This window comes from Mixophyes fleayi, chromosome 7 (assembly GCF_038048845.1).
Source record: "Mixophyes fleayi isolate aMixFle1 chromosome 7, aMixFle1.hap1, whole genome shotgun sequence".
NCBI lineage: Eukaryota > Metazoa > Chordata > Amphibia > Anura > Limnodynastidae > Mixophyes > Mixophyes fleayi.
The window spans coordinates 17229496-17252901 of record NC_134408.1 but is presented as its reverse complement, the minus strand read 5'-3'; the positions used below and the strand labels follow the sequence as shown (position 1 = coordinate 17252901).

Here is a 23406-nt window from a genome sequence, read left to right as displayed (position 1 = left end):
TTTGCGTCAAATTTGTTCTCAGCCCTTGCAACCCAACTTTGTGTACTCTCCGAGGATCTGAGTCTACGGAATCGTCAAAGTGAGCCAAGGCGTTGGATCACTGCTGCCTGTGGAACAAGACCCTATAGGGTAAAGCAGGTGGTTGAAAGGAAGAGACCCCTACCATATTGTTGGTGGTTGTGTGGGGTAATATGTTTGAGAGAGACTGGAATTCTCCTTTGAAAAGAAAAACATTTATTTATTCTTACAGGGGGTCGATGATCATTAACAACTAAGTCAACCACACATTTTGTAAGCTTTTAAGAGTATGCAAGGCATGTATTCCAGGGGCAGAAAGTGCCAAAGACACCAAGGTGTTAAAAAATACAAAAACATATTATAGTAACACAATTACTGTAACATAAAAAAAAAAATTTGATAATCACCTAGCTTTATCGACAAACCCACTCTTAACATTGTCCCTCCCAAAATTGTTAGATTTATCTTTTTATTAAATACTGTCTTTACATGTTTGCAGAGTTATTCATTTATTTTTTTTATTTTTTTTTAGAAACTACAAGTAACTATTAGAAAACAGATGTAGAAACCATAATACATCTTGTACAATTTGAAATATGTGGTATTATTTGCCCCTAATTATGATGGGAGTCGTAGAGGGTTCAATCTAGTCCTTCCATTCCTTTTTTATATTCATGTTCCATTCCCAGAACAAGTGGTCGGTTTTGTCATCGTCTGTGAACCAGGACTTAACGTGGTACGTCCCGCGGACAAGCATTCCTTTAGGAGCCTCTTCTAAAGGCGTTAGAAATTCGTACACGTCAACCCGGGGCCCGTAGCTGCCGACCATGTGCGTTTCCTTATCAACTGTCGAACAGAACAGAACACGTTTCGTTAATTACACTAAAACATTAGTATATGTTTATACATGTCTTGATTCTATGATTATCCCATACTGGTAAAACGCTATTACAGAACGAGATTGAGCAGGTATTACTATTATTTAATCCATCGTGAGCAATATGGCTTTGGATACTATAGTTATATACAGATGGAGTAGAGTTTGTTGCCGCGGATGGTGCACCACGGCAAAGGGTGACCTGTAATATCTGTGCTACTTTCAGGACGTTGATTGCAAATGCCAACAAAACATTCAGTCCGATAGCAAGGTCTTCTCTGCAATAAAGAGTACTCCATCTGCATAACAGACATCAATATGCAATATGATGTACCCATTTACCCTTGTGTATCAAACCATTGTCCCATAGATTGTAAGCTTGCGAGCAGGGCCCTCTTAACTCTACGTATGTATGTATGTATGTATGTATGTATGTATGTATGTATGTATGAATGAATGACCCGGTATTGTTTTATTACGGTTTGCTCCCAATTGTAAAGCGCTACGGAATCTGCTGCCACCATCTCTAACAACATTCTTGACTGCTACAAACAAACAACACTTACAGTGATCATACATTGGCCACTGGTATTTATTTAAATAGATTACCTTAGCGTCAAAACTTCAACATTTTGTAGCAGCGATTTAAATCAATGCTGCATAAGTCATTTCATGTGCCCTGGCTATAAAAAGGTACGAATAATAATAATGGGCAGCAAAGCATTTCCTCAAGTGTATTAAACGGAAAACGAGCGCGGGTTAAAACGCCTATTAAACCAACGGTCAGATAGTCACAGAGGCACACATGGCTTCTATACGCAAGACCGTTTCAACAGCCGCTTGCTCAGTTCACAGTCTGTGGGACTAAGAACACAAACAGTGGTCGTCATAGTGATTAATTGATCATGATAACGACAAGCGCGCAAGTTGCTCTCACTATTTGACGGACAACAATAATATATATATAATAATATATAATGTGACTGTATCTTAAAGAGGAAAACAGAAAAATCACAGAATACGATCACAAGTGAAACTTTTTTTTTCTTGTAATGAAATACAATAGGTTCATTTATGTTTATATTTTACACACAAATTTTAAAATTAGGCCACAAAAGATCAATAAAAAAAACATAAAATTGCTAATTTATCAAGCCCTTATTATAACACGAGAGGGAAGCATAGAAATTCTGGCACAATTGATATCACAACTGCAGTCTGCACACTGAACAGAATACCTTTGATTCCTTTCCTGAAGGTGTGCTGCACGTATTTCAACCCAGAAACTATATCCCTGTTTACCTAGAAGCAAAAAGCAAAGAGAAAAATTAGCTGAATGCGATTTAAGATTGTGGACATGGAAAGGGGAAAAAAACAAAAACAAAAAAGAAAAAAACCCAACCCCCCCCCCCCCCCAAGAAATGGAGAACTTATTATGCTAAATTCGTCCACATGTGTTATCACAGAGACGGCCATACTGCGCCCAATATGGAGATATTAGCAGGATACGTAGGCATTACAGACTGGGATTTCTAATAATGTTCAGATCGAAATCTAGATGACCAATATGTGGATAAATGCCATTTACGAAAAGCTGGATTAGCTGATTGAGATCAGAAGATCAGATTGCACAGATCTAGTTGGTTTTGAATTGTACCAAACAGGGATCCGTGGATGTGGTCATACGATGAAATGCTCATCGTATCTTCTAGTTCATCCAATCAAAAGCAATACATTATTCCCATATCTCTAGCAATATATAAGAATAAGTATTCTTAACCAATACATTTCCTTAGCAAGTTGTTGAGGCAGACTTTGCCTGAACCCCCCCCCCCCCCCTCCCCCCAAAAAGAACAAAAAACAAACCCTACACATTTAGGAAATAATACGGTCTGAAGAGAAAAGCGGATATCTATTTTCCTTATAAAGCACACAAAACCGCTTCCACAACTTTTTAAGGAATAGATTGGACAAATAGAACTTTATTACTAGAACATAGTATAGGTACTGGACCTCACAGGTGAACCAGAAATATCAGCACTTTGCCGCGGGGAGGGGACCAGAGGAGCCACGGCGCGGGGAGGGGACAGAGGAGCCACGGCGCGGGGAGGGGACAGAGGAGCCACGGCGCGGGGAGGGGACCAGGGGAGCCACGGCGCGGGGAGGGGACCAGGGGAGCCACGGCGCGGGGAGGGGACCAGGGGAGCCACGGCGCGGGGAGGGGACCAGAGGAGCCACGACCCGGGGAGGGGGCAGAGGAGCCACGACCCGGGGAGGGGGCAGAGGAGCCACGACGTGGTGCGTGGAGGCAAATTGCTTTTGTTAGTGGACACATCTGGCCAGAACACCACTTCTGTAATTTATCACAAAATGGAAGCAAAAGTTAAATAACTACTGTGGAACACACATAGCTCAAGTGTCTATTGGAATATGTAAAGCACATTTTCAAATATTTTAACTTACCGCAAAAGTAATTTTAACCTTGTAGCACACACCCTCCTTCAATACGAAGGTCTGTTCCTTTAGGGACGCTACATTACCTGCAAATGAAAAGTATATTGTTAATGCACAACCTGCAGTTACATATTATATACACAATACACACACCATTCCTCTGTGCCAGAGATCAGTGTTCAGAAAACAATAGTATGGATGATCACTGGTTAATATCACGACCGAAAAGGTTTGGTCTCAAATACAGACTATTCACATAAACGTAATATATGAACGGATAAGTATAATGCATCATAAGAATGGTTATTCTTCAGTATAGTTCACCCCCCCCCCCATACACAATTGATATCTATCCCTCCCTCTTCCCACAATATATTGGTTTTCAGTCTGTAATTATGTAATCAAACCACTAGAGGACACTAGAGCACTGGATCATGAGCTGTGCTTTCTGGTCTTCTGTATTCTGACCAAAGTGATGCTTTAATGTTTATTTCCTATTACATCAGCTCTTCAATCCCAGGTTTTGCCGACTGATGGATGCATTTCAAAATGGGTGGCACTGCTCTGTGTGCTAATCAGAAACAGACCCGTAATAGCGGTAGTTCTTGGCTTTTTGTGCTATGTGTTGACAGTTAAAGGAGTTAGACTGAACAGCCCCCTCAGTACCCTGCCACTGAGAACATTGGAAGAGCTCAAATACAAGTAGCTCTGTGCGGACCGGTCTTCTGAATCCTGAGCGGTTCCCGTATTTGGGGGCCCAAGAGGAAAAAGTAAATGGGAATTCTCCTATTAGAAGACTATAGCATTGCTGCTAAAAATCTGGTTTAATTTTTTTTAAACAAAAGGCCGTCAGGGAGACAATTTATTGATTAAAGACAGATATCCTCACTCTTCAGTTTACCCACATATTACAACAATTCAGCATACAGCCTACTTGTGCACAAGCTAGCAAGGCCAGCTGAGAGTCCCACAACTGCCGGAGCTGTAGCTTGCCAAAATACTAGTTTTAATAATGTAATTGCAAAAGTTAGTTTAACCATTAATAATACCAAATTTCATAAGATTCGAAATATAAAAATCAAACCACTTGGCCCCAAGCTCAATTCAACGAAGTGACAAAATATAAAGAATTTATTTATCGGTGTACTGATTTTCTTTAGTTGAAACCGTGTAGGCAAGGAAGGAGGAGCCCAGAGTGAATGATGACATCACTGGGGGGGGGTGTGGCTGTAGCGCTGAACTTCTGTGATGTCATTGGGAGAGTGTAACTGTGCGAGGAGCAGTTTCCATCGCATAAAGTCGACATCAGTAAAGGAGCGGTGACTGATAATCAGAATATTGCACGTTATGTTCCTATAAATGTGTTCCAGATAGCAGATTAGATATTTACAGGCTACTTTTCCATTAGATTCCAGCGAGACGCAAAGTTGCTCCGGTCCTGTAATGAAGTAATGTTGTTGGAAATCTTGTTTTAAATTTTAATTTAACAAAAAATAGATCCATTTCTTCCTTACAAATTTCTGCAGATTCTTCTGGGCAAATATTCTCTCACAATAAACAAGAGGACTAAAATATAAACACAGCACTTGTGGGCTTTACCAATACACAATCAGAGGGGGGGAATAGAGGCAGCAGAAGAGGTAAATGTGGAGTTATCCAAGGTGATCGATAATAAAGCAAGCCCATATGTCAACCAGTCCACCACAGGATCTAACACAAGGGGCTAGATTTACTAAGCTGCGGGTTTGAAAAAGTGGGGATGTTGCCTATAGCAACCAATCAGCTTCTAGCTTTCATTTATTTAGTGCCTTCTACAAAATGACAGCTAGAATCTGATTGGTTGCTATAGGCAACATCCCCACTTTTTCAAACCCGCAGCTTAGTAAATCTAGCCCAAGGTATCAATTGTCTAAGACAAAATCATCTGTCTTCCTTAAAAACGCTTTGGAGAACAAATGCCTTTGAACTATTAAACATTTGCATTTAATCCAGACTCAGCTTTTCAGAGTAATATGTGGTAAATGCAGCTCCTGGTGAGATAACGGTACATGTTAAGGAACGGTTAATGTACACCTCCTAATAAATGGCAAACTTCTCCAGGGAGAGTAAATTAATATGAAGGACGAGCCGTTATGGTTGTATATGGTACATTTACACTAAACCGTTTATATGCAGATATCAATTCCCCAATTTCTGCTTCCTACAGCTCTTATCAGATAAAATTAAATCTGTCAGAAATACATAACTGCATGAACTGATTTAATAGTCTTAAATGAATGTGGCACGCATCATAATTGGCACGTCATTTTAGCAGAAAATAATTACAAGACGTTGATGTACGTTGTCTTTTTCACTAGCTTCCAAATGGAAGACTCCATTTTGGTATATGGACACATTCTCGGTTACAGGACTTTTTCGGGCTGCACCCACTTTGTGGAATTCCTTCCCTCGCACAGTAAGAGTTTCCTCTAGTCTTCAAACCTTCAAGCGTTCACTGAAATCCCACCTCTTCAGACGAGTTTATAATATTCCTCAACCACCCTCTTAATCTCCCTAGATTACCATATTATCACCCTTTACACAGCAAACACAAGACAACAACCCTCTGACCCCCACCCCCTGATCAACATTGCTGTGTGACTGATCACATGGCTCACTAGGCACTATATAACTCTGCATTCTGGCTGGACCAATATGCAATGTGTGGTACTTGACCTCTTGTATCAGACTCCTATTGTCCCTATAGATTGTAAGCTTGCTTTCCTTCTTACCCATCTTTCTGTATTACACAGTATTGTTTTATTACTGTGTTTGTTCAAAAAAGCGCTACAGAATATACAGGCAGCCATATAAATAAATGATTATGATCTAATGTGAAGCCACAGATGGATGAGTACCCCAGACGTCTCATGTATGTAATGATTTCAGGTTGCAACATCACGGCGCAGAGTTTTACGAAAATCTCCGCTTGTTTTCCCATGCGTCCCATAAAAATACGAAAAGAAAATGAGCAGGGATTTCTATATTAGCAGGCAACATGCGGAGCTGGACAGCAAGGCCATGCCAGCACCTCTCGGCTAATTGAATCTGCCCCATAGAGAGTTGGAAAGGGGTGGCAGATGTAAGTTTGCTCATAGCTGTTACAGAGGGAAAACAAAAAAAAAAAAAGTCTCAAAAACGGTCTAGAACGTTATTACAAATAAGCAAAAAATTCATTTCAGCAAAAAGGACCTGTATGAACCCCTCAGAATGTACCACAATACCCTAAAGTGTGTGCACAGCCACACAACGTGCAAGACTCCTACAGGACTTCCCCTGAATTGAATCCCCCCTCCTCCCCTCCATAAGGTCTATTTGGTAAATACAAGAGCCAGAATAACTTAATTTGTTAGATACACTATCCAGGAGTGTATCCACATCACATGTATCTAACGACTCTACTCTTTAGTGGAAGTGTGGTTTGTATGAAGTCCTCTACATAGAACATAGTCACGGTGGCTTGTAATCTACCACAAATCAGCAGATTTGAAACCACCAGCAAACACCCACACTTTTTTATTTACAAAGTTGACCCTCTGTCTAAAAATCCTGACAGTCAAAAAAGATTCTCCGTTACAGGAATTCCGCACTTTCTAAAAAAAATAAATAAACTAAAACGAGTGGTCTTTTGGAAAGCGCAAGAAACAAAAAAGAAATAGGAAAACATTAGCTTTGAATTATCAGCAATTGTACCTGTTAAATCCATAGTGATGGGCCCTGGAGCTTCATCGCACATTAAAGCCATCTGAGTTACCTGCACATTGGGGACCGTAGGATCTGGAAAAACAAAATATGATGCGAAATACATTAATATATAAGTCACAGTTGTACAAGAGATACAGAGAAATCATATATTAGCAATGGAATCATTATAACTGTAAAGCCATTAGCCTACATATTAACCATCAGGGGCTGGGCAGCATGTGCCCTCCGGCTCGGTCCTATACTGGGCTCTCTCAGAGTCACTGGGCTACCAGCATTTATTTTCCTTTAAAATGTTCCATATAGGCTGATGAGCAGAGTCTCCCCCCTCCCGGGCTTAAATTGGTTTAAACCCTGAAAATAAAGCCTGCATCTATGGGCTAAAGTTTGAGCCACAAATGACTACTATGCAAAAAAAAAATACATAAAAAAAACCAAAATAACCCCCCACAACTTAAAGGGGCTCTAACCTTTTCTTTGCATTGTGTGCTAGCAAAACAAAGACTCACTGAATCTCCCCCTAAAGTTGTATGGATACAGGCGATTCCTCTGCTACTTATACTGTTCCGTCACATTCTTACATGCATCCTCCCCTTGCACGCTTTCTTCTGTGTGTATATAACTACAATAATGAGGGCACAGCCGGGTGGCAAGTGGTGGGTAGGACATAATTTAGTGCCAAGAATTAAGTTATCGGGTGTGGCCAAGGACTGAAAATATGACAGAAAGCAGTAGAGCCAGATACTAAGTTAAGCAGATGCCTCCTCATGTTCTAGACCCGTGAAGAGCAGCATGTAGCCCTAGGTGTCAAAGCCACAGAGACGGATGTGGGTTTGGAACCACAATCTTCCTGCACCATAACACAGGAACCTCACAGCACTACTCTGTGCTGCAGGGGACCCTGCTCCTTCCACTATATAACTGTCTGTGGCTTCCTGGTGCCTCCATTCCCCTCCTCACATCATGTCACTGCCCCTGTCACATGCAGCCCTGTCCTCACTAACACATCACTCATCTCCTGATATACTCTGTGCTGCCAGGGACCCATTTTTGAAACCTGTGCCACAGACTCCTGTAGAAAAGGAGGTGTTGCCTACAACAACCAAACAGATTTAAAGGGGTATCTTACATAGGAACAGAGAAATTATTTCATTTTTGTCCAAAAAGTGACAAACTCACATTTAATATCAATATTTATTTTGTAATATAGTAAGACAATCTTGGGGAAATTAAAACTGCACTGGTTGGCTATGAATGGAGGCTGACCTATAGATGTGAATTATATGTGGCAACCGGATTATAACACTTGTAATTAAAAATCTGGGACATTTTTTTAAAATAATATAGTATAGTATAATTAGTCCAATAGGGGGAGCACCCACCCTGTTTTCCCTAGACACCAGGAAAAGTCAGAATTCAGAGCTGCTTGACTCATGATAGAATACATATTAATAGAGGGAGAACTCCCTGTAAACAGCTGTAGATCAGCAACTTTTACAACTGATCAGGCAGAAAAATCTTATCTCATAAACCCAGCTTCCTACAGGGTTTCCATCCTATAGTCTGTGTATTAGAGATGGCTATGTTAAAAAATAAAAAAAGAAAAATAAAAAAAAATTAAATGGCAGCAAATTAAAAATGAACATACTATTAATACATGCTATGGTCTCAAAGTCTCCCACACACAGTCCTTAGTATTCAGAACTTGCTTTGCCCAAGGACGCCAGTGATCAAACACATTAAATTCTGCTTTATCACCAAATTGGAAGCATGAAAACGTATCCCACAATTTGAACGTAGTCCTAATACTGGACACTCTTATGGGTATCCCCAGATCCAGTACCCTCCATGGACACCCTCTCTGCAATCAAAGAACCATATGCTCAGGGATTCTATTCAGAGTTTTCCCTCCTTCTAATTAGAATGCTCATAAAAACATACAACATTACCAGAGTTCTCGCACACACAGTTCATTTGTGGGCAGTGAAGATGTGAGATCATTTATATGCATCTTTATTGCAGAGAGTAAATTACACTTCAGAAGATGATCCAATGGAGTGGGGAGAGGGTTAATAAAACTGTGTGAATAGCCATCAGTTAGCTAAAGAGCAAGTAAATCCTCTATTTGAAATTAATATATATAAAAAGGCTGCGTATGACTGAGCTGAATAATAAACATGAAATTACTATATACAAGCTCCCTCCTGCTTCATCAGTCTGTTAATTATCCATTTCACATGTGCGAACCATTGAAACTGGTTTGCTACTTCTGCATGTATCTTGCTACTCCAAAACGCGTTAGGGTAAAGTATAAGCATTAATGGATATTTTATTGTAATTAAGTTTTAACCGGTTTGCTTGCCTTTGTGTTTTGAATCGGATACCAAGAGGCTTTTGACGCTTTCACGGTCGACCACTTCGAAGACGGTTTGTTTTCTCCTGACGCGTTTGTCAGATAAGGCTCTGGACATCCGTTTTGTGATTATAGTTACAATTAACCTTTTCTAAGCTGCAGGATAAGTGCGCCCTCTGTTTCATTCTATATGTGGAGCTGATCCCTGCGCGCCAGCCACCAGGCCGGGCCTCTGCCCTGCGTGCCAGCCTGTGTTTTCAGTTCACTGGCGCGCATAGAGTGCCATCTAATAGTGGGAGGGCACACTAGAACCAATGGGCTTCTATTTATGCTACTGCAAACCATATACTCCCTATAAAGGGCTTTTTTGTAATCCATCCCAAAGAATGAGTTTAGTATGTTCACACTGTTTAATGCTGGTGTGTAATCGGCACTCTCAGATTTACAGGACGACGGTGTACAGCTATATAGGTCTTTGAACACAAACCCCAGCATAATTTCAGGTTAATAAAAGCTTTGTATATGCTGCATCAGGAGATTTCTTTAGGGAAGGGCAGCTAGAGACCGCTTTATAATCAGCCGAAGAGAGAGCTCATCTATTATTTATTAAAGGCGCGCAAAAGGGAAGTGCCATCGGGGAGTATAAGAGAAATTAGGGACGACTTTGATAAGACAAAAAAAAACGACTGCGGTGCAAACGCTCCGATAACACAGCTGTCAATCATCCCTGCAGCTGAAACCAATAGGAACGGACGTATTGCCTGTGAAAGAAGTCTACAAAATACATTACATAGAGGTCATTGGAAGATTTAACACGCACATGCAGGGACCAAGACCTGGGGAAAGTCACAATGCAGGAAAAATGGATGAAAGAAGGATGGAAGAAATCATATCAATTACCATCAACAACATCTCAAAAGTATATACAGAACGAACAGTGGACGAGTTCAAAAGAAAAACAGCTTGAAATTCAAGACAAAAGCCTTTTCTACCAAGCCCATAAACTAGAGCTGCATAGACAATTGTTTCGCGTTTCTTAGAAGCTGAATCTACATGCCCTCCATTACGGACTACAGGGATGACCAATGTCTACATTATGTTATTTAACAGTTTTAAAACTTATAGGTCCGTTGGTCATTCCTGGTCTTAAATTCAACAGTAAATGCTGAGTATTACTGCTAACTAGGAGGCTGCAAGCCCGTCACACAAACCCAGGCTCCTACAAAAGTAATGCCAGGTAGAGAAGCTCCACCTTAAAGCAGCTTTAAATCCCACGTTAGGCGAGGTAGCAAGTATGAACACTTCATTTATCTCAGATAGAACATTTAACCTTGTAATACACAGCCTTAACTGGTTACACAAGGGCATTCTCAGTTTCAGTGGATCACCCAAGTGTAAGGTTAGGTCTTCCATGTGTCTGCTTTCCCAGGATAGTCCCCTTTCTTCCCCCATCTAAAACGATATCTACTATAAGTGCTTTTTTTTTTTTTTAACGGAAGACCATGAAAACATCACGCGCCATTTTCCACCACTTGATTCGACATTTGTTTTGTAGAACTCCAACGTGCACAAAGAGTTGGATTAAAACACAGAGCAGCGATCTCTCTATGGTTAGGTGTTAAGGCACAACGGAGAAAGGCATCTACGAGCCCTCGATTTGCTGCTTAAAATTCACCACTGGTAAAGCTAATGTAACCTATTGCTAAGCAAAATCAAGCAACACATTTTTCTTTTTTAGTTCAATAAAATATTTACATCAATTCTATTCCCATATTGTTACAGACCATTCCCATAATAAGCCTATATGCTAGTCTCAAAAGCTTGATTCTTGATAAAAAATAAATAAATGATATTATATTTATTTTCAGTATCTCAGGCCATGAACTGATCGCAGCTCACATAACTGACACACAAGCTCTATACGGATATTACTGGCAGCCAACGTTAACGTGTAATTCAATCAGGAAGCAGATTTCTTAATGGTTTTCTGCAAGCTCCAGAAGGATCACAATTTAATTTATTAGACATGGGCTTGGCTCCATCACTCACAATTCACAATAGATATCCGGGTTATTGGCATTTAAAGAACCGAGATGCTTTGGGGGCTAAAGAAAAAGGACATTTCCATTTACCCGTGTACAAGTTTCAGGTCTAAAATGTTAAACACACCAATTACAGACATACTGACATATACCTGAATGCCAGACAAGCTAAATTTATCAAATAAAACATTTTGTGGTTGACTCAACGTGCCAGACACTGTATTGAAAAGGAATAAAATAAACTAGGACAATGGTGGACGATGATATTAAAACTATTGTGTGGCCGCTTTGAAATTGGGTCTTAGCGCTTAAGATACCCGGACGCAATTGTAATTTTAATATATTTTTATGGTAATATAACACTAGCAATTAGAAAGGCTACAGATACATTATCTACAACCATGACTTTGGGTGTTTTGAGAGTTGACGAGCGACGTGTACCATGGATCCCATATAAACCTGGAACTTATTCAGTTCGTTCACCAAAGAAAATCGAATCACTTCCCTTCTATCCCCTTCACCCATCATACGTTAATCTGAAATCTACCATGGAGGGGAAGAGACGGTTTCCATGTTTAGAGAAGAACACACCTTGAACACAGATATGGACATTCATGCGTACATTCGGTATAAAACATCAAGGCCGATCTGAATGGAGTTCACCGTGATGGGGTTAAGAACAGGCGTACATCACTTACGCACCTCGGATGCGATGGTGTCTTTCGTTACACCAAACGGATTAGAACAAGATTTATTGTAGGGCGTTATATATACACTGCTGATTTTCATGCATTTAGATTAAACCCCCTGAGGAAGTAGTCCATGCGAAACGCGTAGGGTCCACAATCGGGACGTCTCGCTATTTGACGATTGGACCTAGTGATTTTGTGACACCTCTTTCTGGCCAGAAAGGTCCCATCTCTATGGACTTCATACAGATAAGCCTTGATGTTTTATACTGAATGTATTGCATGATGTACTAATGATTTTATGTGTTTATTGAATCTTTTTCATATTAAAACCTGATGTTTTAATACTAAGCTTTCCTGCAAGCTTCATCATGTGCCCGTTGTGGTACACACATATACTCATCTCTTATGAATCTCTCCACATTCCATAATATACTACATTATGAGTGTGGCTGGGTCATGCAGAAATAACTTATTGTAGATATTTATTTCAATTAGGGGTGGAGTGCACCCCTGTATATCATTGCAAATGTACCAATTTTTTTTTTTAAATATTGTGATGCATCATAAATTAACACGTTTCTGCTACAACAATGCAATAGAAATTGGTTGGAGGAAATCTGTTTTGTAACTTCTAAAGGGAGCCTCATGCTAATTAGACCTTTTCCCACTGTGAGTGACTGACACTTTTTGGCCTGAATACACAGTTTGATTACCTTTTCATCATGAGTGTTAGAACCGGTCTGAACAAAGTAAACAGCAAGTGATTCGGGAAATCACAGATTGATGTAAATTTTGTTAAAGCATAAAATTGTCTCAAGTCTAGGGGATATTATATCTTGATGTTAAATATCCGACCTAATATCTCAGACAATGTGGTGCCACTAGCAGCAATGTAAGATGGTGTTAACCCCTCCAGGCTGATTTATGTGCAGGCAGGAAGAAGAAGCCTGGATTGGTTAAAGGGGCAGGAAGCTGGATTACCTCCTGCCAGGGTGTGTAAAACTGTATATAAAGAGCTCTTTTTTACCTTGTAGCATCATTCCGTCTCTAACCTCTGGATGATCACCAGTGCCACTAACGGGTGTGCACAAAATCCTTGTCGGGACGTAAGCAATAAAACATCACTGTTTGAAGATTCAGCTTGAGGCTATTACCTGCTGTATCCTGTGACCTACAGATAAGAGCCTACACTCTAATCCGTTCCTCGGCTGTCCTGTGATGAAACCAGCTTCTCTGTCAACGCTCTGCCCGCAACCCAGCAGTCCTGATCCATAGTAAGCAGTCAGGAGGTACCAGCCAGCCCACAACAAAGAGGCGCTGCAGTAGCTTTAGCAGCTACCCCAGAAGAAAGCACTTCTAAGGACCACAAAGGAGCCCAGTGGTGGCATTGGAATTCTCCTACAAATACTAAGCAGTTGGCATTCACAGTCAGCGTGTGTTTGGTGGGAAGGCGATACCAGTAGGAGTGGGCAGTAACCGGGTGGTGGAGTAAGCTCCTCTGGTCACAATGATATATTTTATCTTTCTTTGAGCTGAACAGTACTCTGATCGATTTGAAGACTAAGTCTTATATGGATTTATGAAGAGGACACCTGAACTTTTAATTTTCAGATAAGCCAGACTTTTGATTTGTTTTTGGTACGCGGATATCAAGTGGATTTACTTCGTTACCTAAATTATTTGTGCTACTACGCTTTGCTTGGCGCTTCTTCTTTTACGATTTCTTCTAGACACCTACTTGGAACAGGTGTTTAAGAAAGGAGCACCCCAACAGTATGTTTTTGAGTTATGTCCCATCACGAATATTGCAGGCTAACCACTTTAGCACCACAAATTTAATATCAACTCTATTCCAACGTAATTAACAGTCTGTGACGATATATCTAGATCTTGTCGGGACTTGTTGTGTGAAAGGTTCAATAACAGGACCAAACATTTAACTTGTAGCGGTCAGGCCATGCCCCCTGTAAGTTTTGCTTTGTGGTTGATTAAAATGCCCCGGTCTTGTGAATATTGGTTCAGAACACATGCTATCAATTCACTGGAATCTACCATTATGCCTGAGAAACTAGGAACTGTTCAACATTCCGTTGCTATTCGTATAATAAATTCTGATCTTCTAAGCTTTATCGCTTTTCAACAAGTGTTGTAAAATGCAAATACACTATTACCGCATTCACTGAACAAAGTATGATGGGGATTTATAGTGCTCCAAGGTCCTGCAAGAGTATTGTGCATTACTCGCTTGGATGCGCAGCTCAGCAGCAAAGGGACCTTGTCAAATATATTTTATAATGTTGGCAACTATGCGACGGAAATGTAAATATAAACGTAAACCAGATCTCAGTGGGAATAAAGAATTGGTTTGAACATGGTACAGACTGTTCCATCTCTGCGTAGGTCAGTAACGGTGCTTATTTTCTGATGTCTGATAATAAACACAGATACATCTGCTATAAAGATGTAATGGTGCGACTACAGAGCAAGAAGAGGAACAAAATGGGAAGGGGAATTAAAATAAATAAAATAAAAAAAAGGGAGGTAGAGAATGCGCCAGAGAGAGGAGGGGGTAGTGGAAAATAGTGTGTAGTTGACTTACATTTTTGTTTTAATTTATTTTTTATTTTTTTTCAATAATCCACTCTGATTTTGAAGAAAAAAAAAAGGAACAAGTTATAAATAATCGTTCACACTGCGCAGTCCTAGTTAATTCAGCAAAGACCGCAAAAGGAGATATACTTTATACTGCTAGTTTTCCAGCTCTAAATCAAGAATAAGACAGGTTTCTCCGGAGATAAACGGCCGCTGTCATCACCTAATACTCCTGCGTGCAGCGCTCAGAATAAGGCCGTTTTACAAGCCTGGTCGCTGCAGAGACTCTGAAAGGTATTTCACAATGAACTTTGCTCTTGAATCCATTTAAACCCTTCATTCCTCTTTTCTATTAAAAACTCTCCCCAGATTTCTCTGTAAGGATCTGCAGATAAGTACCCTGCTTAGCTAGTGTGATAAATCACCTGCAAAAGGCACATCTGTGTAGCCTCGCACCACCTCAAAGAGTGCCCTAAACCCTAGTTACCGTTCACCCACCGGCACGGCGCACAGATGGCTGATCGCACATGATGGGGACTAGATTGTCGGGAATTAAAACAATAGGCCCAAGATAAAATATTATATATACACTTCCAAGCCCAGTTCTGAATTAGTGGTACAAAGTATGATCAGGGAGATATATGATCTGCTCAGACTCCGTCCAAAAAAAAAATATGATCAATGCCGAAATGAATTGTTAGATGACGGAATCAAAGACTCTCGTAGTTAAAGTGAAGACTTAAAGTCACACTATTTCTAATAAAATAAAATATATTAAAAATATATATAATTATAACGAGGGGTGTTGTCTAAAGTATCTGTAAGGGTTACACTGTGGTACAATATGATCTTGTTACAAAGCAGAATATCGGTTTACTCATGTTTTACGGAATATAAAATGGTCAATGGTGTCAAGTTTAACACCCCGTTATGTTTTATGTTAGAACACATTTTGCCTGATTCAGAAAAAGGTTTAACATGAAATAAAAAATTCTACACTAAAATTATGTTACTGTCACATTCAGGTCACAGAGAAAATCTCTCGCTGTGTAAAGCAAAATACCTTGCAATACATTAGTTATAATATAATGCACAAGTGATTATAGTTGAGATGCCGGCTAAAGCTTCAAACTTGTGCGCGTATTTGTGTGGTAGAGAATTTAGACTGTAAGCTCCAATGGGACAGGAACGAACGCGATGGGTTAAACATTTGCCAAGGAATAAAAATTTGATCGGCCCCAGAGGTGGTGAAACTATATATAACTATGCTACGATCATCTGTGTTTATTAATAAGAAATTTATTATTACACAAATATGCAAGAATATTCTTACGTGGAAACAAGGGAAGCCATTTATAACATAACTATGTCAAGCCTTTGACAAGTGGGTTTGACTGAATTAATGCCACAATATATTCACTTTAATAGAATACATACCACATTTGTTCTTCGACTAAATCAGTACTCCATATAAATAAGCAGGAAATAAGTGTTTTTATTTTCTACGCAAAGAACACTTTCATATTTCTCCACATCTAGGGAATAACCTCATTTAAATTCAATGGTGTTACTGGTGTAACAGTTTACCTAACTTTTGGGTTACAACCCTTGGCCGATATGCTGGAGAGCCCATAGGTGATATCTATGTCCCAGGAGTGGCCAGTTTAGTGGCATCGTTAAATACAGACTGTACACGAGATATCGCTGTGTCACTTACCCACGGTGGTCGGTAAGTTTCCCAGCAAGGTCTGCTTGTACTTGATCAAGCTTTCATCGTCTTGGTCAAGTTCCTGGATCTCCTGTAAAGACTTCTTCTCGGGAGCTTTGTAATTCAGGTCAAGCTCATCTTCTCCGTCATCTTCAATGGGTTTAATTCCATCTTTGTCAGCCATTATGTCTGGAAGTACAAGGAGATTAGTTAGAAAGATGGTCTACTGTGCTACTTCCGACCCGTAGGCGGTCAATCAAGCCAAGATTTGTAGGCAACGCCAGTAGATCGCTATAGTACATCACACTTAGGTGCAAAGTTCGTACTGGACCACAGCCATCAATAAGAAATTTGATTAAACCTTAAATGCAAAATATTACTTTACCTTATTCAGTAATCCACCTGATAAGTGCATTTATACCTCACTGAAAATTCAGGTTTGGTTTGAGTTGTCCTTTAAATTACAGCTTTACTCAAACCATAAAATGTTAAAATTGATCCGATCACCAAATTCATTGACGGTTATACTTTGTTAACCTTTACGTTAAAAGCTGCATGGGAACACAAACCTAAAATCTAATGTTATTTATTCTGAATTATTGATCAATGTGGGTGCTCAGGTGTCCTTGCCGCTAATATAGATGGTGGCAACAAGAAAAGAACACAGAACTTGTCTCCCAGAAATCAAGCTCCAAAATATCCATTTTAAACCACTGAAATTCTAATGGCTTTCAAAAACTTTTTGCTTCAAGGCAAATGCCTGGACTGTCCTACCCTTATACCAGCTGTGAACATAAGTGGGAATTGTGAGACGCTTCGGAGAAGAATTTAATGGCTAGTGATGCGGAGCACGAACATCGCGCCACGCACATTGCCGCCAATTCCGGTAGAAATCTCCAATTAATTTCCCTTGAAGCTCTATAGGGTGTGAGGAAAAATGAGGGGAGATTATTGTTAAAGTGTCTTACGGACGTTCTGGAGAAACTTTGCGGCTAATTGAATACCCGCCCCCCACCCCCCCTCAGAGCAACATTATTATTTCAGACCATAAAGAATAAAATAATGCTCTAACACTGTCCTTTTATAAATCTCACTCTGAAATTGTTGGAATGAAGTGGTTACCAACAATAGAATTTAAGGATCACTATTTAGTTATTTATTTTTAAATCCAAGTTTGGTGCAACATGACTACCTTCCTTCTAGGTATTAAGCTAAACGGACATTTCTAGTTGGCTACCTGCCGGCTTCTGGTACCATCCCAAGTCATCAAAACCTTTTCACATCAAATTTGATCCGTGTCCATAGATTATATTAACGCTAAATATGAAGCATGTTTTCTGCACATAAATTAAGAACAAACATTTAATGCCTCCGGTATGAGAAATAAAAGAAAATAAATCACAATTATCACACCCCGTGGAATAAATCACTTCTGTGCACTGGGGGTTTCTTGGAGAAACATTCTTTAATTGCAGATTAAATCTATTGACAAGTAGGATTATTTTTTTTTCTTTCCCTTTCTTAAACCTAAAGTGATCTGATCGGAGGCAGAGAGTAGAGGAAAACTAATTAGTAAATAATAGAATTCACTCGGCCACTCAAAGTTAAACTGTGCATTAGGTGACACATGACAAATGATAACTTAGATGGCTGCTTAGCAACAGCGGAATATTAGGATAATGTTATACATTCGTTATACAGCAAAACCTATAGAATCCTTTCAAGGTTAAGATTCCAAACATCTTAGTGAAGTACAGAGTACAGCTGGCAGAACGTTACTATCAGAAACTCCAAATACGGAATCCAATCCTTTGAGAAATTGACACTGAAGAAGCTGGAAGGAAATGGACACTACCATCATGAAGAAAATGGTTTTCTGTAATCAATGTTACAAAAATAAAACAACAATCACCCTCCATTTGAGTGATCTGGCGTCTATTGTGTCTGTACAAAAGCCTTGCACAGCAGTCAGTCTCAACGGGTAATCTCTCCAGCTCTATTCTCTCAGGTCTGTCTCAGACTCTCTAAAACTGGGTACACACTACAGGATTTTCAGCAGATTATGGTGCCAATCACACAATAATAAATCACCCTATTAATACTAGAATTGGGGGGACGTGCCATGGCGCTTACGAGTCATGAAAAACAAATATGCATCTGAACTGGCATTTAAGTAAGTCCTCATCTAACTGAAGTAGTAGGATACATGTATATTTAATTTTGTGAATTCAATCCTATTATAATATTAGAGAATTAGACATATACCATAGGACAAGCACTGCAGCTCAGATATTGACCTGCCTCTCTTTGTTATTCTATGTTTTCTCGATATCAGTCAGCAAAAAGATAACTTGCCCAGGACTTTCTACCCTGCATAATCAGAATTATTTGCTCTTCCATTGCTTCCAGGCTTGGCGGCTTTATTAAAAATGTATTATCTCCACTAAATGGCAATCTTCTAAGTCTTTAACCTCTTTCACGCCAAGAGAAGATCAGATACCTATTGCAGAACGTATTGAATGACTGTGCTGAAACGGATTAATGTAGCCGTCAAAGAACAGTTTCCTGGGAAGTCATTCTGCAATCACCATAATATTACAATGGGAGGCACGGTGGCTCAGTGGTTAGCACTTCTGCCTCTCAGCGCTGGGGTCATGAGTTCGATTCCAGACCATGGCCTTAACTGTTTAGAGTTTCTATGTTCTTCCCGTGTTTGTGTGGGTTTCCTCCAGGTGCTCTGGTTTCCTCCCACACTCCAAAAACATACTAGTAGGTTAATTGGCTGCTATCAAATTAACCTGTGTGTGTGTGTTATGGAATTTAGACTGTAAGCTCCAATGGGGCAGGGACTGATGTGAGTGAGTTCTCTGAACAGCGCTGCGGAATCAGTGGTGCTATATAAATAGCTGATGATGATGATGGATAAGAAACAGGATACCACCTCCAAGCAACTGGAAGGTAAATCTTCATAAAGGAACAGAAGATCTGACTAACTGGCTTCCATCTGCATCTTTCAGCAAAGCTTTTATATCATCTGCCCTAAACAAAGGAATTAATTTTTGTTGCCCTTGAGTATGACACAAAACTGCTTTGCGGATACGGTTCTATCCAAAAAATAAAAAGAAGCAAAGCAGAAGTCATTAAAACACAGCAGTATGTGAACAATGCAAACCAAAGTGGGCCGGATCAAAACGTTTGCCAAAATGCAATACTCTATTACCTCACCGCCACACAACTAAATAACACGTACAATGACTGTATTACTGCACACAGCGAACATGTCAGATTTGTGTCACTATTATAAGGCAATCGTATATATCTCCGACAGTCCTCTAAACTACCAAGCTGAAAATATATTCAGTCGCTCTGCAGAAAATCCAGAGATAAGCAGGTTATCCCGGCAGCCCGCCGCACAGCGCCTCACAGGAAGCTGTATCATATCAAAGACAGACAAGCTGAATAAATACATGAGGATGAGATTACATCTAGGTACAACGCTCAACTTGTACACAGGGATAAAAGAGAAGAGTAATATATTAGCTGTGTTATGGACGAGGGACCTAATCATAAAAGCAAAATATCTTTCAGAGCCAAAATGATTGCACACAAATACACCCTCCGCAAGAAAAGAAACACTCCTGCTTATAATATCGGTATGCTAAGGTAGAGGAGACACTTGACATCTCTAGCGGAGCAATATTCAAAGTACTAATCATCAGATGAAGAAACGTTTCATTATAAATATTCATACACAGCCTGTCTACAGCAAATAAAAGGCAAAAAACAAAAAGTTAACTAAAAAGAGGAAAGACACAAAACAAAAAAAATAAAAAAATAAAAATTTGTTTAATAGATTAGCAATAATTTTGGAGATACTTTGGAGCCAAATATAAAAAGGAAGGTAACTGTGGATACCTGGGGTCAGGCAGGACAAGTACATCTTTTTATTGGGGTGTGAACGCCTAATGTATTTGTCTTACCCCAGTGTTGTCTGTGTGTTACCACCATCCACTCCCAACCGTCACCCCCCGGCAACCACCATCCCCTCCCAACCGTCACCCCCCGGCAACCACCATCCACTCCCAACCGTCACCCCCCGGCAACCACCATCCCCTCCCAACCGTCACCCCCCCGCAACCACCATCCACTCCCAACCGTCACCCCCCCAGCAACCACCATCCACTCCCAACCGTCACCCCCCCGCAACCACCATCCACTCCCAACCGTCACCCCCCCGCAACCACCATCCACTCCCAACCGTCACCGCCCGGCAACCACCATCCACTCCCAACCGTCACCCCCCGGCAACCACCATCCACTCCCAACCGTCACCCCCCGGCAACCACCATCCACTCCCAACCGTCACCCCCCGGCAACCACCATCCACTCCCAACCGTCACCCCCCGGCAACCACCATCCACTCCCAACCGTCACCCCCCGGCAACCACCATCCACTCCCAACCGTCACCCCCCGGCAACCACCATCCACTCCCAACCGTCACCCCCGGCAACCACCATCCACTCCCAACCGTCACCCCCCGGCAACCACCATCCACTCCCAACCGTCACCCCCCGGCAACCACCATCCACTCCCAACAGTCACCCCCCATCCACTCCCAACCGTCACCCCCGGCAACCACCATCCACTCCCAACCGTCACCCCCGGCAACCACCAACCACTCCCAACTGTCACTTCTCCCTCCAGGAATCTTTTTTTTTTTTTTTTTTTTTTTTTTAAATCTTTATAAACACCTATAACAATTAACAAATGTGACCACATCTAACCAGGCAGGTACATGAACACAGCCATGAGTACACACATATATTTACACATAGATACACCTCAGGGTACTCAGATCTTGGGGTATCACACATATAAGTAGTTTAATTGGCTTATATGTACCCTGCTACTAATAAAACATACAACATAGTACATCTAGTTATTGAATATAATACATCTGTATAGCGCCGGACAGAGTTGTGTCGTATCTAAGGGCAGCTGAGACTAACAACTCTGCTCTCTGGAGCAATTTTATCCCATGCAGAGGGCACTACAGAACTCTGTCATACCCCTGGACAATTAAAATATATATGTCTGCTTTATTGTGTAAACACATGGCTGAAAAGCACAGATGGAAGGCAGAAAGACAATAGTACAAGTTGCAAGAGGGTATGTACAAGCGGAAAAAATTAAAAATGTATCAAACTGGAAACCACAAATGAAAATTTCAGCGAACAGGTACACTTTGTATATGGGGATTCCCGCTGCGATGACACAAGTGCCCTATGTATAGGAAGGCTGCACTCCAATGAACGTATATTCAGACCACAATGGCCGCCCCCACGGCAGGTAAGGGCCAAGTATGCTAGAAATGTTTTAACTTAATCCTGCGATTTGAAAACTGGGTCAAGTCATTAAGTTTAGTCAGGTTCCTCAACTTGTGTGTCCGAAATGTTAATAGGAAACGTAGCGCTATAGAACTAAATAAGAAAGATAACTCCCGGATTGATGACGGTAAAAGAGAAGAGTTACCACAATAGAGGCACACAATATAAAGGACAGAATCACAGTACACAGTACACAGCAAACCACAGTGTTCTAAAACCAGCTTAGGCAACCTGTAGCTCAACAACTCATCGGGGAACTACAAGTCCCAGCATACTCTACCAGCTAGAGGCAGAGGCTGGAAGAGAATTGAAGTTCCACAACTTGCCTGCTCCTATTATAACAAGGACATTTTTCCTATTTCTCGATGTTATGTGCAGGAAAGCAATTATCAAAATACGGTCTTTTTTTATGGCCATCACAAAATGTAGATAGCCAGCATGCACTTTCTATATAAACAAAGTTCTGTACGTGACTTCAGGTTTTTTGTTTTCTTTTCAATGGTGTTCGTGTGTTTTAATGATCAAGTTGCCATTGGTAAAATTTTGAACATAAAAAGGTAAAATATACAAAAAATTCTATTCTTGGATGCTTTAAAAAGTAAAAAAAAAAAAAAAAAAGATAAAATTGTTTAACAATTATTTGGCAATAGGGCGCATGGTTTCAGTATGGGTTATATTTAATTATATTTAACTTTACCTCAAGCAAAAAGAAGGAAGAAAACAACAACAAAAAAACCAAAACAAAACATGGAAACTCACTGCAGCGCTGCACAAAAACACCTCACGCATCAGCGGCGTAGCCAGTTTCTGCTGATTTAATTGGCTGAACCAATACTCATGAGAATGTAGCCTGCAAAATGGCTGCCTCCATGATCACAGTTCATCGTGAATTCATAGAGTGCATTCTGGGATACTTACTCAGGACACAAAATAGCTGCTCCCAATGATGGGTAAAATATAAAACATGGCACAGAGTCACAGAGGGCAAACTGGGCAACTACCTGGTGCCCTCAATTTTTTATTTTATTTACACCCCTCCCCCCGCCAAAAAAAGTGTACCAGCAATTTAGATGAAATTGGTCATTGCATGCCCCCACCATAACCTCCGAGACACAGACAAATGCACCGACTGGCACTTAGTAGAAGGAAAGTGTTGGTTATTGCCTGGTAGGTCTGAGAGGACAGCCTGCAAGGCAAGCAGCCCTGCATAACAGACCGGGGGCCACCAGGCACGGCTCTGCAAAGCAGACAAGGCACCATACATATGTCACCTTTGTATTCTTAATAGCAAATATGGCTCTAATTTGCATATTTGGCACTAACATGGTAGAGTACCAGATATTGTTTAGTTCTGTATTATTTTGCACGGCTTATGGCTGCTTCTGAGTAACTTCTGCAGGTGGTCCTAGATTATTTGCAGTGACCTGCTTACACCGTAAGCTCCTCTGTAGCCTGCCCTGCTAGCCATTTACTGAACATGTAAAGGGATCTGCAGTCTGCTCTGCTTGAGGGAACAGACAGCAGGGCAGGCTCCATGAAGC

The 23406-nt window shown here is 40.6% G+C and overlaps 1 protein-coding gene across 2 annotated transcripts in view; it reads right to left on the bottom strand.

The window, feature by feature from the left end:
- Window positions 1-217: 217 nt before the first annotated feature.
- Window positions 218-23406, bottom strand: part of ARHGDIG (Rho GDP dissociation inhibitor gamma) — a 45875-nt gene continuing 22686 nt past the window's right edge. For both annotated transcript variants that reach the window (XM_075179177.1, XM_075179176.1), the window contains exons 2-6: window positions 16487-16666; window positions 7082-7165; window positions 3359-3435; window positions 2134-2197; window positions 218-864 (exon numbers count right to left, since the gene is read on the bottom strand). In XM_075179177.1, the coding sequence (XP_075035278.1) occupies window positions 665-864; window positions 2134-2197; window positions 3359-3435; window positions 7082-7165; window positions 16487-16661 (600 nt within the window). In that variant the 5' untranslated portion in view covers window positions 16662-16666 and the 3' untranslated portion in view covers window positions 218-664. The remainder of the gene's footprint in view (window positions 865-2133; window positions 2198-3358; window positions 3436-7081; window positions 7166-16486; window positions 16667-23406) is intronic.